At 39.2% G+C, this 16,099-nt stretch overlaps 1 protein-coding gene across 4 annotated transcripts in view; it reads left to right on the top strand.

The window, feature by feature from the left end:
- The window catches only part of A1cf (APOBEC1 complementation factor), a 51,025-nt gene extending 42,984 nt beyond the window's left edge, over window positions 1–8,041 (top strand). For 3 of the 4 annotated variants that reach the window (XM_008836752.2, XM_008836751.2, XM_029565197.1), the window contains exons 9-11: window positions 698–834; window positions 1,487–1,638; window positions 5,378–8,041. In XM_008836752.2, coding sequence (XP_008834974.1) covers window positions 698–834; window positions 1,487–1,638; window positions 5,378–5,529 — 441 coding nt within the window. In that variant the 3' untranslated portion in view covers window positions 5,530–8,041. The remainder of the gene's footprint in view (window positions 1–697; window positions 835–1,486; window positions 1,639–5,377) is intronic. The other variant, XM_029565196.1, reaches the window with a different exon arrangement.
- Window positions 8,042–16,099: the final 8,058 nt, after the last annotated feature.

Below are 16,099 nucleotides of genomic sequence, written 5' to 3'. Positions count from 1 at the left end.
CATGTCGTGCAATGCCGCAGAGGTCAGAAGAGGGCTTCAGATTTCCCTGGAGCTGAAGTTAAGAATGGTTCATAGCCGCCATGTGGGTGCTGGGAATCGAACCTGGGTCCTCTTCAAGAGCAGTCAGTGCTCTGAGCCATCTCTCCAGCCCCAATGGATAATTTTTTAAAGACATCATAAAATAGCCCCAAGTAGTATATTCCCAGGTAAATCAGAGCACTGCAGCCATGAAGGTCTATTAATGATCACTGCTACGTGAAGACCTCCTGTTTTTTTCAAAAATTTGAAATTAAATACCCTATGACAAATGATGTGGTGTAAGAGCACATTCTCAGGGTGAGGGGGATAACAGGCATTTCTATCCACACTGGAGTAGAACACTGATTTTCTAAAACCTGGAATAAATAAATAAGCTAATCATGAAATTAAGCTCTTGGTTAAAAAAAAAGTATAGCTAATGGACTAAACTAAAAACATTAGAGTAAATGGTGTGAAAATGATTTTATGAGATAATACATATAACAGTTCAAATGGAGTTCAAATGGAGTTCAACTTAAATTTTATGCATCATTAAACCATGTGGCATTTTATGCTTTCTGTTAGTTTAAAGTGAAGATCAGAGTTTAGAGCCTGAAAACTAGAGAAGGAAAGCAAATGTGACATTTGAGGGAGAAATCATGTTTCTTTACTCTTGTAGATATTAGAAGAAATTTGTCAGAAAAATAACTGGGGACAGCCAGTGTACCAGCTGCATTCTGCCATTGGACAAGACCAAAGACAGTTATTCTTATACAAAGTAACTATCCCCGCGCTGGCCAGCCAGAATCCTGCAATGTGGGTACCCTCTCCAAGTTCCTAGTCATTAAGATTTTAGAATAAGATTAGTATGTACATCAAGTGTATTTGATTATCACCCAAATAAGATACTCAACTCTACTACCTACTCTTTTTTAATTAAATGAAATATTAAGCTGTTCCATTGGAATATATGCACGAGCTATGAGATTAGAATTTAAAAGCTTAAAAGTTCCATGTAGACAGTGAAAATTCTGTAGATAATGTTAGCGGTCACAGAAAAAGACTATAGGCAATTCTTTAATCTGTGTAGTATTTAGATTGACTCATATGAAGTTGACATTTTAACACACAACACCAGCCCCATCATTTAAATTTTATACCAAATATGTGGTCTCTCTGATAGTGGGCATCACCTTCTAAATTTTAGGAATCACATGTACTTAGAAAAGCCCTATAATGAATTACACATTTTCTCTAGGCATGTCACTAGCCACTGAGGAGCTAGATCAATTCATAATGACTCCCATATACATGTGTATGTAGAAACTTTAAACAGCAAACAGAAAGAAAAATATCCATGCAAAAGCTCATCGCCCAATCGTCTTAAAAAGTTAAGAGTGCCTTTGGTCCTCACCTGACATGGTTCACAGGTTTCTGAATAATTAACCTGATTGACTGTGCTTTCCAGCCACCCTTTCACACCTCCAAAGCTCAGTGCCTACATGGATGAAGCAAAGACATATGCTGCAGAGCACACCCTGCAGACACTAGGTGTCCCCACAGAGGCAGGCGACAGTGTGACTACAGCTGCTGCTGCCACCTCGGCTACTGTTTTCCCAGGTATGGCAAAATATTGGTCGTGCCAGGAAGGGCAGACTGCAGAGTGTTTGGGGACTTCTCGGTATCAACGGCCTTGCATCATCTGTGAACCAAAAGGAATTTGCCTATTCAGTAAACTATACAAGCATGAGATGGGGAAATCGACCCCAACATGAGCTGGCTCTTTTCTGGCTTTAAGCAGCTTCATGATCTTCAATGAGTTCCTATCTCCAAGTCTGCCTTGATGTGGATTGCTTTTTCACTTTTAGTAAGAGACTTCCATGCTATCTATTAGTAGGTGGTATTTAGCTGAGTTCTTGTCATGAGCTGGGCATTCACTCAAGTGCTTAGTATGCTTTATAGTCACGCAGTAATGTTCAAGGCACTTGAAGGTCAGGTTAGATTATTATCCCAATATAGTATAGATTTTGAAACCCAGGACTGAAAAGATTATACAACTTGGCCAGCATCACTTAGGTTTTAGTTGTTATTTTGGGGTCTGTCAGTATTTTGTTTCTATTATTTATTTGTGTGTGTTTGGGTGTGTGTATGTGTTTGTATGGTGTATGTGTATGCATGTTTGTGTACATGTGAGTGCATGTGTGTATGTAAAGGCCAGAGGTCAATCCCAGTCATTTTCCACCTTAACTTTTGCAAGAGGGTCTCTCACTGAACCTAGTGTTAAAGGACAAGCTGAAGTTCCTTTCTGAAGTTCCTAGCCTGGTTAATAAAAAAAAAAAAAAAAAATTAGAAATAGGGAATAGAGAGGTGGCTCAGTGGTTTCCAGAGGACCCAAGTTCCATTCCCAGCACCCACATGGCAGATAACAACTATTCATAACTCCAGTTCCAGGGAATCCTACACCCTCTTCGGGCCTATGTGGGGCATCACATGCATGCGGTGCACTTGCATCCATGAGGCAAAACATACATATAAAAATGAAAATAATAAATAAAATATTTTTTAAAAAGAACTTAGAAATGAATTCAAAAGGAAGTTTAAGGACAATTTTATTAGAACTTAAGAAAAGAGGTAGACGGGCAAGATGCAAGTCTCTTCACCAATCAGGAAGGGAAATAGAGAAGAGCCATGTCCTTTGGAGGTTCACATGGCAAAAGAGAGGTGGTGAGAGGCTTCAGAGAAAGAGTGGCAAAGCCCAGAGTGCCAGGGAAAGCACCCTTAGCCACAACCGTGATAAAGAAAAGATTACACATTTCTGAGTCCTAACTCAGAAGACTGGGAAGGCCAAAAGGCAGAGGCTTCACTGCCTGCCTGAGGGAAGAGACTGCACTAATCAGAAGCTTCTGGGAAGGAAAAGCACACTCTCTTTAAACGAATAATTATTCCTTCCATCTACTTTGAGGAATTTGAATGCCAAGTCACCACCCTAGGCTAGGCTTAGAACAAAGCCCAGACACTTTCACCTTTTCACACGGTAATTTACATATCAATGGGAAAGTTTCTGTTTACATTTCTAGTGTTACCTGGGAAATAGGAGGTAGGGTTCAAGGCTTTAAGAGGGGAAGGCTACTGGAGCACTGACACTCTGAAACCCATTGTTCTAATAGACTGATTAACCAGGGAACTCCAGTTACCTCCTTAGCACTGGGGTTACCACCCTGCCTGGCTTTTAAATAGGTTCTAAGGATCTAAACTCAGGGTCTCAGGCTTAAAAACATATACTTTACCTGCTGAGCCATCTCCCCAACCCTGCTGTATTTTTGTTATTGATTATTTTTTATGTATATGAGTGTTTTGTCTGCATGCATGTATGTGTGTGTGTGTACAATGTCTGCAGAGGCCAGAAGAGTGTGCTGGATCCCCTGGAACTGGAGTTACAGGCAGTTGTTAACCACCATGTGAGTGCTGGGAAACCATACAGCAGTGCTCTTACCTGCTGAGCCATCTCTCCAGCCCGTTTTAAAACAGCCTCTTGCCATATACCCCCTGGCTAACATCACACTTGCAAGCCTCCTGCCTCAGCCTCCAGAAGATTTGTATTATAGATGCCAGTCATTTTGCCCAGCTTACCAGTTAGCTTTCAAACAGTCCTGGAGTTGCCTCTGGTCTTCGAATCTTCATTTGCTCTATTAGTTTGCTTTCTGAAATAGTTATGTAGGTCATTGTTTTTTAATTAGGTAAAAACCTGTGTGTGTGCAAGAGGAACCAACAAAGGGAGCTGCTCCATTATGTTAATCCTGAGACCTCAGTTTATCTGTTCTCTAAGTTTAGTCTAGAGCATTTGCTGTTTTTTTAATATAAAACTTACCTATAGATCAGTAAGTTTTCGGTGGGGGGCACATTTAAAAGACGTCTTATTTATCATGGACCTAAAATGAATGCTAATCTTTAAAGATAAGTCCTCTAGGGATTAAAAGCAAGAAATTCCTTTAGACATTTTCCCTTAGCACTTATATAATGTCTGTTCTTCTTAGTATCAAGATTGAATTTCCTTTGAAGAAATTTTTCATTCTGGCTTGCCGTTGTGTCAGCATAGTCCCCGTACATCCAAACTAGTTTCTGCTAGACCTAGAATCATGACAGTCCTATTGACCAATGAATTCTACTGTTGGCTACATGGGTATGAAGATTTCTTTTGTCTTCATGTCTTCTTGCTTTTTCTTAATTCTCAAAAATAGTGATTTTGGTTTCTGTTTGGCAAGTAAAGCTAGAACTAATCGTTCTTCATGCATGAGCATGACTGTGATTCTAGTTCTGTTTCTCTTTTTGAACCTGGAGATGCTCTGTGGCAACACTGACAGGCAGGGAGCGAGGACTTCCTGGGATTGCCAGGTACCACCTCAGCACACAGGTGTGCATGTACTTAGGATTTACACCAGGGCTTCTTCTCAAGTCTTGGAGGAAGTAAGCCAGCCCCTTCTTTTGCAGAAAGGTATACTCAAAGATATATTTAGGGCTGGTGAGATGGATCATCAGGTAAAGGCACTTGTACATAGACCTAATGACCTGGGTTCAAGCCCCAGAACAGACAAGGTGATAAGAGACAGCTAACTCCCTAGAATCCACTGCACACTGGCCATGGAAGGTATGTGCCTATATGCATATACACAAACAGATAGATGATAGATATAAATGATTGATGATGATAGATAGATAGATAGATAGATAGATGTTAGATAAATTGATAGATAGATGATAGATAGATGATAAATGTTTTTAAAGGATATTTTTAAAAAATCATTTATTTTTATGGTGATATGTCAAAATACTCTAGAACACTGCAGCACTCCCCTTACGAGTACACCTAGGCGCTACTTCTTCTTGTGGTAAACCAATGGTTCTTTTAGATTTTGAAGTGTGGGGTTTTAGGCAGATGTGGGATTCAACAGAACCACACACACAGAGCCCCTCTGCTACCGTGTCCTGCCAACTCCTTAACCACCTGCCCTCCTTTATAAATTCTTAGGTCTTCTGGGAAAGTTCTCTATTGCAAACTTTCAGGAGTTCAGCACCCAGATACCTTTCAGTCTCTTGTACTCTCTCCAATGTCTATATTCTCTAGTGCAAAGTGATCCTGTGCTCCATCGGGCTCCACTGGAGGACCACTGTCCTCAATTTTCCAATGCTGTTTCAGCCCCGCTAAGTCCATGTGCTGTGCCTCCAGGAGCGTCATTCAGTGTACATATTTGCTTTTAGTATTAAGCAATGTGCTACATTTCCATATTGCTAAAAGGGACAATATAGCAAAGGGAATAAATCTGAATCTTTTTCATGAAGTTTTCTCTGCCTCCTATTCCAGGATATGCTGTCCCCAGTGCCACAGCCCCTATGTCTGCAGCCCAGCTCAAGCAAGCAGTGACCCTTGGACAAGACTTGGCAGCATACACAACCTATGAGGTCTACCCTACTTTTGCAGTAACTGCCAGAGGTGATGGATACGGAGCCTTCTGAAGACCTATTTCTTATAACAAAAATAAGAGAAAGAGAAGTTTTAAAAAAGAAAGAAACCTCCAACCAGTCCCCTTAGGACCATAAGTCATGCCTTTCCCAAAGCAGCGCCTTCCTTGAGACTGCATAATATACTCATTGTAGTACTCATGAAATGTGAATGTTATTCTTCAAGGAAATCAAACGTTAAGGAACCTTTTACTTAACAGAAAGTTGAAGAGCCATTGACAATAATAGTTGTTCTTCCAAGGATCCTGTGTCTTGGAAGGGTGTTACAAACCCTGGCAGAATGGAAAGAGATCACTTGGCACCAAGAACTGCAGCTAAGCATAACTAAGTAGTCAGAAGCAAGTCTCAGTCCCTGGCCCACAACCCCTTTATGACTCACAAAGTCACAAAGAGACGGAAGGAAAGCAGGAGACCTTGCAAGATGTTTTCACCATGTCCACCATGTGTGGCACGGCCCATGCGTGAGCTCATGAAAAATGTCTGAAATTTTATATACTTAGCATCACTTCAGCTCAAAATTCAGTCAAGTCAATCTGTCATAGATCAGTATTACTCTGTTCCATGCAGCTGCTGGGGACTTCCTAGAAAGGACATGATGTGTTTTACATATGATTGAAACAAAGCCAAGCCCTGTGTTTATTCAACCTCTTAGCCCACACTGTTCTGCCCTATAACTCCTACCCTACCCCAGGATGCTCGCTTCACAGAAACTATGCCAGCACCAAGTTCTAAAGTGAAAAATGACAGTTTCTCATCTGGAAATTCGGACTTGTCTACACTGATCTCCTTTCATCTCAGATTTGGTGTGTTCAACTCTAACACCATGAAGAAAATCTGATCTGCCTAATATCACTTGTGATACTCTCTTCATTTGCAAATTAGTCAAAAGTTGTTCAAAGAGAGATGTGAAGTTGTTTTGCTTTGCCTCATTGTGTTGCCCTGGCTGGCTTCAAACTTGCAAACTTCCTATCTCTGTTTCCCAAGTGCTGGAACTCTACACATGTGCCACCACACCCAGCTCCAGAGAGTTCTATTAAGTTGAGGTCAGCTTTGAATTCTTCTTCCCAGTTTATATAAAATGTGCCAGGAGTCTTTGCCCTTCCTTTCTTTTATTTCTTTCAGTATGTGCAGACAGCTTTTACATGGCTGAGCCCTCTGGTCTTGAAACTCTCCCAGGAAAACTTTGCACCCATCATTGCTGATTAGACATGGTCTCTTCAGAGCTCAGCAAAAGTGTTACTGGCCAAAATGATCCTGAGTCTTGGGACTATCCAATGCTGATGGTAGGGTGGTTGGGAGGCCACAAACCAGGAATGGGAGGAAAAAGGTGATGCTGATACAAATGAGGTGTGTTCAAAAGAGGAATATTCAAAATCCAAACCTGAATACTGTTTCTACACCGGTCTCATTAATGGTTTAAGACCATACGTAGCACTAGAATTTCCATTTAAAAAATAAAACTTTGGTACTTATGAAACCCTCTAGAACTCCAAGGAAAACAAACACAAAGGTGCAGAAAATTTTATCAGCTCCTTAATGGAATACTGTAATCCAAACTCAGAACAGACTCCAATCCAAGACAGGAACATTTCAAACATATTTGAAGGCACTCATCACCTTTCCAGTCGAACATTGACAGTTCCTAAGCTCCAGCAGTAATTAGGGAAGGTCCTGTGCTCTCTGGTTTACCCTTTCATTCTCATGTTATATTCCTGAGCACAGTAGTTGGGCTGTACATTTGAAATACCTGGAGAGCTTTCAGTGTAAGATAAGGCCAAGGTCACGCCCCGTGCCAAGTACATCAGAATGTCTTCAAATGGGATCCTGACAGTATTTTTTAAAGATTCCTCTGTGGTTTCAATACGCAGCTCAGTTTGGGAACTGCTGTGTTCTTAGTGTATCTACTCTCCCTCTTTAGCTCTTTACAGTTCTACTTCTATCAAATATAAAAGTGCATCTAAACTAAGTTAAAAAATAGCCATATATTTATAGTTATGGTCACCTCACCATTAGTATAAGTTTGAATATAATTCATATTGGCTTCAAACTAATTCTCAAGCCAAATTCCAAAAATGGAAAAATTAAAAATGGCCCTTAAAGCAATTTTTATATACAAATTTATATTCCCCCACAGACCTCCTTTTATTTTCAGAGGGAATAATTATATTGACATAGTAAATGTCCTTTGGACAGACAAATTTCTCCTTGGCTTAAAAAAGTATTCCAAATGCTAAGAGCAAAAGCTCTGAATGGTCTTAGAATCTTCGAAAATAAATAGCAAAGGGCACCCTGCACGTTTAATCAGCACAAAACCCAGAGACTGCTGCAGAGAAGCCTCAAGCTCATTCAAAAGGAAAAGATCATTGCTTAATACAGAAGTCTTATGAGAAAAATCATTATTCTGGATGGCACCATCATCATTTAAAAACGAAGATTAGCCAGGCATGGTGGCGCATGCCTTTAATCCCAGCACTCAAGAAGCAGAGGCAGGTGGATCTCTGTGAGTTCGAGGCCAACCTGGTCTACATAGTAAGTTCCAGGACAGTTGGGACTACAGGGAGATGCTGTCTCAAAAAGACCAAAATAATAATAATAGTAATAATAATAATAATAATGATGATTACCAACAGAAATATAAACAATTGAAAAATATGGAAGTGTCAAGAAAATTACCAGTGAGACAGCACATCATTACTTTTGAGAGAAAACACAAGTATTTATGGCATCTACCTGAATGGATTCTACTGAGTAGATGTGTATTTGGGGGATGGGGTTGCTGAGATTTTACTTCATTTAGTAAAATCTAGAGAAGACTCTGAATTCCAATAGAATATATGCATACAGAGTGTTGATGTATTGCTAGTATGCCAGACCAAGTTCTGGTATAATGAGTTTGAACTCTGAAGAAAATGAGTTGTTGTTTTAGTGCGTGTGTTGGGGGTGTTGTCTTATTTAACATTTTAAAAACTGATACACCCTGTGTAGCTCAGCCTGGTCTCAAACTCTCCTCCTGCCTGTCTCCCTAGAGGAATTACAGGCTTAAATCACTACACCTCCCTCACAGAGGAGCCTTTAAAAGATCAAATATCAAGTCAAATGTCAGTTTTGCATAATGTTTATTTTTGAGATTAAAGAAATTATCACTTATTTAATACCTTGTGACCTGCATTCTTATCCATTTTCCCTGTTTCTTACTTGAATGCTAGTAAGCTTTTCATAGAAAAACTTAGTGGCAGGGCAACCAAATGATAATAACAAAATACCCCAAACAACAATTTAGAAGTATCTAGAAAATTAGAATCAGATATCTAAAGCCTGACAATACTTTGTTGATAACTATAATCAGCCTGATATTTCTGCAAAGAAGTGCAACCACATTGAGTTTGGGTTTCCTTTTCTTACCTACAAACTGTTGTCCTTTCTCAGATTGCTGTTCTCTCCTTGAACCTCAGTGCATCAAAGAATACTTTCAATTGAAACTAGCTAAAATTCCCCTATAAGACTTAGAGTGCTTCCAGCATTCAAGTGACTATCAGGCCAACCACACTGTGTTTGGGTACCAGCACCCTAAATGATGCTGGAAAACTACCTCGTATAAAAAGTAGTGACTTCAAAAGATATCTGACCAAGAGGATTATAAGTTAAATACATCAAGTTATCTTTTGTTTTACTTAATTTTTTTATTTTTCCAGTCACATACAATAATAAAATATTTTAATATAATTTTCAATTTACATTAATTTTCAGAATATTTTAGATTTTACAGGAATATTTTATAATTCTTTCTTGTTTAACAAAACCACAACTTTAATCCACATAGGCAGAGACATTCTCCAGGATGCCATTTGTGGAATAAAGGCCAATAACTAAAATTAATGTATGGGGAACATTTTCTTTATACTCAAAGCTACAAAAATTTGATAAAGTTTGTTACTGTTGAGCAATTCCAGTACTACCCAAGTTTCCTTTTCTTAAAAGGAAAGTACAAGACAAAAGTGCACAATATGGCCAGTATTCACGAGGTCATGATTGTTATCCTCTGAATTCATATGAAAGTTCTTGGGGGTACGGCAGAACATATCTGAAGATTAGCATAGAGACGTGACACTTTTTATATTTTATGAAAAAAACAAAGTTTAAAATACAAAGTGAAAAGAAATTTTGTCATTAAATATTTTTAATAGAAGGTATTAAAAGCATAGCGTGAATTTTAATGTAATTATTGGACAGCAAAGAGAAACAAGGCTTAAACGTTCCTACTTGCTATGACACCATCATCAACTGACTTTATCCAATTCTCCAACCCTGTGATAAAGCTTTCCTTCATTCTAGCAGTGTCTTGGAAATTTCCTGAATTTTGGTGAAACATATTCATAGAAAGTGTGATATGCATCCAACAGGCCCTACATCTGTGTGTGTCAGTATTAGAATTAAATACAGCAAGTCAACTGTCGTTTACTAAGCCCCATGTTCTATCTATTTATGAAGTAAAACGTTACATTTTTACCCAAAAAATCAATCCACAATATATGGTTAGTCCCACCCTGGCCAATATCTTTAAAACTTAGCTTTTTTAAAAAATGTTTATACAGAAAACAGAATACATCCATGCATAGATTCATTTATGACAAACTTCAAACTTGTGTTGTCATGTGCTGTAAATATTTTTTAAAGACTTTAAACTCTAGATAATAATGAAAAGAAATCCATAACCAATCTGGGAGAGAAATAAAAATTTACAAACCAAAAGCCCTCATTCCTTCAAACATGTTTAGAATAAAATGTAGAACACTATACTAACTCTCCCAACAGACTTTGCTCCATTTTGAGGAAACGTCAAGAGACAGAACACACTTTGCCCTCTTGTATGATACTTTATCTAAGGGAAGCAGAAATACCAAGATAGCACTTAACAGAGTAAGTCAAAAGGATATTATCCCCACCCAGAATTTAGCAACTTCTTTCCATGGTGACAATATATCCTGGTTAGGCAGAACAGTCCTGTGGTCCCACCATAAAGACGGACAATGGCTCTCTTAATCTCAAATACTCCCACAAATTAGACAACAAATTATACAGCAACACACGCCCCTCGTTAACAGTCTGTTGCCATTGTGTTGGCTTGGTTTGTGTTTTTCAGTCATAGAACTGCAACACCCTGCTCTGCTCCCAAGCAGGTAGAGCATAAGTGATTGGCTCTGCTGCTTCCCTCTGACCTGGGTATGATTATAGCACACTGAATCACCACCCTCCCTACCCAGCCATCTCAAAGCCACCCCCTCTCTAGCTTTCCCTGTTACTAGTCTATTTCTGGTCTTCATTTTCTTCTCACTCTTCCTGGGCTATAGATCTGAGTTCTACCTTCATTGGACAGATAAGTGGCCTCCAGAACAGACTAGGCAGAGGAAAAGACGAAGTTGGCTCTGGGAATATTTTGTTGAGCCTATCAAGAGCTACAAAGCATCAAGAGTGTCAGAATCTTGTGGTTATTTTGTTCCCTCAGTTAAGCTACTTATCCTCCAAGCTAGTTCACAACTGCTATGTGAACGTTTACATTTTACCCTCTCCCTACTTCTGTTTCATAAAATTCCCCAAATACAAATTCCTTTGCATTTATCTTCACTATTATGGTTGCTACTAAGCTGTTCTTCAACAAAATTCTTCACATTGCCCTATACAGAGCTTTTATCACTTTTTAACAGAAAATAGCACCAACAGGTTATTTTCCTTTTACATTTTTACCTTCTCTTTATTTCACCAATGTTGAGAATTTTACAAGCTATGTTGCTATTAAGCCACCAGTCCATTCATTGCAGCATGTATCATCAGCTTGTTTTCTGTATATCTACTCTTAAGGTAGAAACACAAAGTGAACCAATTTTTACGGCTGCAGTAGGACCCAATGTTGTTATCACTTATCTTTTAATGAAAAGAAAGCTGTCATCAAACTGTACATCTACTTTCCAGATGTTAACAATCTCTTGCTTCCTTTCCTTTTTATTTTTATTTATATGGTTATCTAATGTACCAGAAGACAGATATAAAAACAGTATTAAAGATTGTGCATAAAGAACTTATTTTTGTGCTTTGAGTACAATGTTTTATAGAACTCTATGACCTATCTGACTATACTAAGTAAAATTATACCATTCTCTTATTGGGAAAATAATCATGATTTTAGAAGGTTTAAGTATATTAGACACTTTCAAATTACAAATCAAATGAAATGAGAAACAATGCGTTTTGGTGGTAACAGGATTTTAATTGAATTTTTTAGTACCATAATAAACTTTCAGAAATTATCAAAATGGGTTGTGCATCTTTTTTCTTTGCTAAAAATTAAAGCTTTTCTTTTTATTTTGGTAAGCTTCTGAATATGAAAGAAACACAATTGCAATCTGCCTTTGATAACATCTCTGCACTACACATTTATAGAATCTCCCTATGATGCATTTTCTGGAAGTAAATGCAATGTTTAATAATTAAGCATTTCATTTTCCAGTTAATAAAGGAAGAGAAATACCTAGGACAGGTTAGTGGGGACATCTCCTGATCCCAGATGCAAAGGAATAGACCCTAGCAACCTGTCCCTCCAAGACCAAATCTGTTTGTAGACCTTAAACTAAAAGTGATTTCTGTCTGCAAAAGGCTTAACTAAGAATGGTTTACATTTATAGACAGTTTGGGGTTTTTTGTGGGGAGGGGTTGTGATTGTATGCCCATATACTGCCTATAAAGCTTAAAAATTTTACTTTGTTACTAGAGAAATTGGGGTTCCTATTTGGGTTCTTCGTTTTGTTAATAAAAAGAAATTAGAAGTGGACTTAGAAGTAGTCTAAAAAATAATTGTATTAGAACTTGAGAGAAAAACAGCAGGCAGGCAAACTGCAAATCTTGGCGGCTCCATGAGAAGGGAGAGGGAGAAGAGGAAGACAGAAAGCAAGCCTTAAGATCCAAGAAACAGGCAGATCAGCAAAACAGAGGTCAGCAAGCAGCTACATGGCAAAGGGTGAGGACAGCTTTAAAGAATGAAAAAGAAAGCCCAGATTGCCAGGGAAAACATGTGCAGACCTTTGGCCAGTAGCCATAGAAAAAACATAGAGAAAGGGGAATGGAAAAGTTATACTTTCTGAATTAGGACTCAGAAAACAGGCTCCTCAGTGCTGCCTGCTGGGGCTGCAAATGTCTGCACCAAGGGAGGGGCTTCTGGGAGGGATAAGCACATTCTCTGATTAAGGGGATAATTTGTCCTTCTGTGGCAGCACCTGAACAAAAGAGCCTGGCTCTGAGCATCCGATTCAACCAACAGTGGGACCAGAACTGTTCTGAGAACTTTCTCCTTCAGATTCATCCTGGAGCATTGATCAAGGACCTTTGCTCTCTCTTTATAGAAACCACACAGGCAGCATGAAGTAGGGAACAAAAAGCAGAATCTGTCTTTTTTTAGTAGTTTATTTATCATTTTTATTTTATTTGTATGAGTGTATTGTCTGCATGTATGTGAGTGCACCTATGTGGTGCAATGCCGCGGAAGTCAGAAGAGGGCTTCAGATTCCCCTGGAACTGGAGTTAAGGATGGTTGGTAGCTGCATGTGGGTGCTGGGAATCAAACCTGGGTCCTGTGCAAGAGCAGTCAGTGCTCTTAACCACTGAGCCATCTCTCCAGCCCCTAGAGTTTGTCCTTTTTGATCCCTGCTGGCCTAGAACAGCACACACAACCACAAACAAGTGTTATCAATCTCATCTGACCTGTTGTTTACAACATAAATAGGATAATTTATTGCTTTCAATGAATATTCATTGCTTACAGTACTTGATTATTTTCACAGCACATACACAAACATACATTATTCTGGATCAAGGGCAAAGAAGATTCACAAATGATTAAAGCTATGTGTTTAGGCTATAGGAAGAGCCCAAGGCCTAGTAAACAAGCTGAGATTGTGTCCCAGAAGTCATTCCCAGTTTCCCCTTGTTTATTTTATAAAGGAAGATCCATGTCCAAATTATAACAGAAGACATTCCCAGAAAAATCATTCCCACATCCTCCCATCTCCTTAGCATGTCTTCAGGTGAAACAGCTTTCCTAGTGGGTAGACTCCTGGGACAAGTGATTGATTAGCCAAGCTGGATTAACTCTTTAAAATGAGGAGACCATAGTATGAATGCTTTGAGGAGCTTAGAATGCCAGATCTCCACTCAGAGCCAGAGGGAGATCTTAGAATCTATTCTTATAACCAAAAGGAAGCAGGTTTGCCTTGTGAGCCTCAGCAAATTCCAGGTGCCTCCTCCTTTGCATGTCATAAATCCTAAGGAAAGGCTTCCCTTAGTAGTGTTAGAGAAATAGGAGCTAGGATCCAAAGTCCACTGTGAGAAAGGAGTCCTTTCTAAAAGGTCTACAGGCTCCACAATACCAGTCTGGCTACCTAACAACAACATTCAGGTGAAAACCCAAGATATTTTCAAGGTCAAGTACAAGAACACAGCTGTGCTGTTGGGGTCCCTTCCCTAAGCACTCAAGGAGTAGCACTGGGCAACAGCCAGAAACCATATGCCAGTCCACATTTTCAGTGGACTTTATAACATGTCAATAGTCTCTAGAACAGACAGATTTTCCTGAGGGATATTTTTCTGTCCAAGTGATTCACAAACCTATTTGGATTAATCTTGTGGGCAGGGACAATGGTTTGTCTTCTTCTTACCAAAAAGCTCCTGCTAGATAGCAAGCTTCCAAAGTTCAGACGATTATCTGTTAATGACCTTCTGGGAAGTTCAGAATACCATGTCTCTGTCTGAGGGCAGGGAAAAAGACTCATATTCCATTCTTTTTTAAAAATGTTTTATTTTTCTTTTTAATTATATGTATATGAGGGTAGTACATGTGGATACAGTGCCCAAGGAGATTAGATGTCAGATCCCCTGGAGCTGCAATGACAGTTGTGAGAGCTGGATTTCAGGGCTGAAAACAAAACTCCACCTGAGTTCTCTACAGGACAGTACATGTTCTTAATAGCTGAGCCATGTCTCCAGCCTCATCATAAAATATACAATATTCTAGAAATATTAGAATCCCAGAAATATTCTTTTTACCAGTAATCAGGATCCTATAGTTTCAGTTCTTGGTTTTACAAGCTGCTAACTATAGAGGGGCCCATTCCCAGTGACCTTGAAGTCTGTTAATACTTGCTTACCTTACAGCACTACTTTAAATAAGCCCCCAAGAGGCAATAGGGCAGTATGATGCTGATATTACACTCCTGCTGTCTTGAGCATAGTCCTTCCTTTAACTTAATTCATGTGGCTACAAGGCCATGTTTTAGAATTTATGTTCCAGGTAGAATGATAAAGGAGGCATGAAGAGGAAAGAACACCTACTGGCATTCCTTTATGGAAAGTTACGAGAAACTTCCATGTAACATTGATGTTTATGTCACACTGGCAAGGACTTTATGGTCACAACTGCTACAAAAGACAGTAGTGTAGTCTTTAGGCAACCATAAAATTAGTTAACTATGAAAGAATAGAGGAATGAATATTGAGGAAATGCTAGAAGTCTGCCGCCAATACCAACATCGCAAGCAAGAAGAAAGGAAGAAAGGGAGGGAGGGAGGGAAGAAGGAAGGAAGGGAAAAATATATAAAGATGGACATTACCTGAAGAGTGCCTCCACATGCACATCCACACATGTGCTCCTACACACACACACACACACACACATACACACACACACAGACTCACAACCTGTTCTCCTCCTTTCTCTACTCCAGAAAACCACTTATCACAACACCACTTACATACAGTTTATTTAAAAAGTAAAACCTTCCCACAGTCAGTAATCAAACTGTTGTTCAACTGAATTAACTATTAACTACAGATGTCTTAGCTTGTGGACTATAGAAATATTTTAGATATTAACTTAAATCTATTCTCACTGTATTTTCTGCCTTTCAGCAGGTTCATCTGTCATTGCCTCAATATAAGCATCTGGCCAAATACCAAACCTCTTTGGCTGTAGTTTGTCCAAAGATCTAGCAGTTAATAGAATTTACAGGGTCCTAACAAGTCGGGTCTAACCTGAAAACTTACTTAGAGCATTATAATGTATTTTTTTCTCTGTGTGTTTGCATGGGCATGGGGTGTTTGTGTGTGTGTGTGTGTGTGTGTGTGTGTGTGTGTGTGTGTGTGTGTGTGTGTGTGTATCTTTTGTGTGTACACACGTCTGCAGGTAACCTCAAAGGCCAGTAGAGGATATTGGATTCCCTGGAACTGGAATTACAGGTGATTGTGAGCTGCCTGATGTGGGTGGTGGAAACAGAACGAGGGTCCTCTAGAAGAGCAGCAGGCACTCAACCCTCTCTCCAGTCCCTTAATTTTGTTTTGGACCTGCTGAGTTTAACCAAGGCCATACGTGTGACCATGGCTTTGGACTTCTTTTCCAGCTAAGAGTAATAATGAAGTCTACCTTTTCCATTTCAACCTCTCTGCCTCAGCACTGTGCAGGATTTCAAAGCCTGAAGCCTGCTCTCTGGAAGGAAAGGGTGACACCTGAAGGTTTTTATGCTCA

This window comes from Nannospalax galili, unplaced genomic scaffold (assembly GCF_000622305.1).
Source record: "Nannospalax galili isolate Female #2095 unplaced genomic scaffold, S.galili_v1.0 scaffold5878, whole genome shotgun sequence".
Classification (NCBI taxonomy): domain Eukaryota; kingdom Metazoa; phylum Chordata; class Mammalia; order Rodentia; family Spalacidae; genus Nannospalax; species Nannospalax galili.
This window is presented reverse-complemented; position numbering and strand designations above follow the sequence as displayed.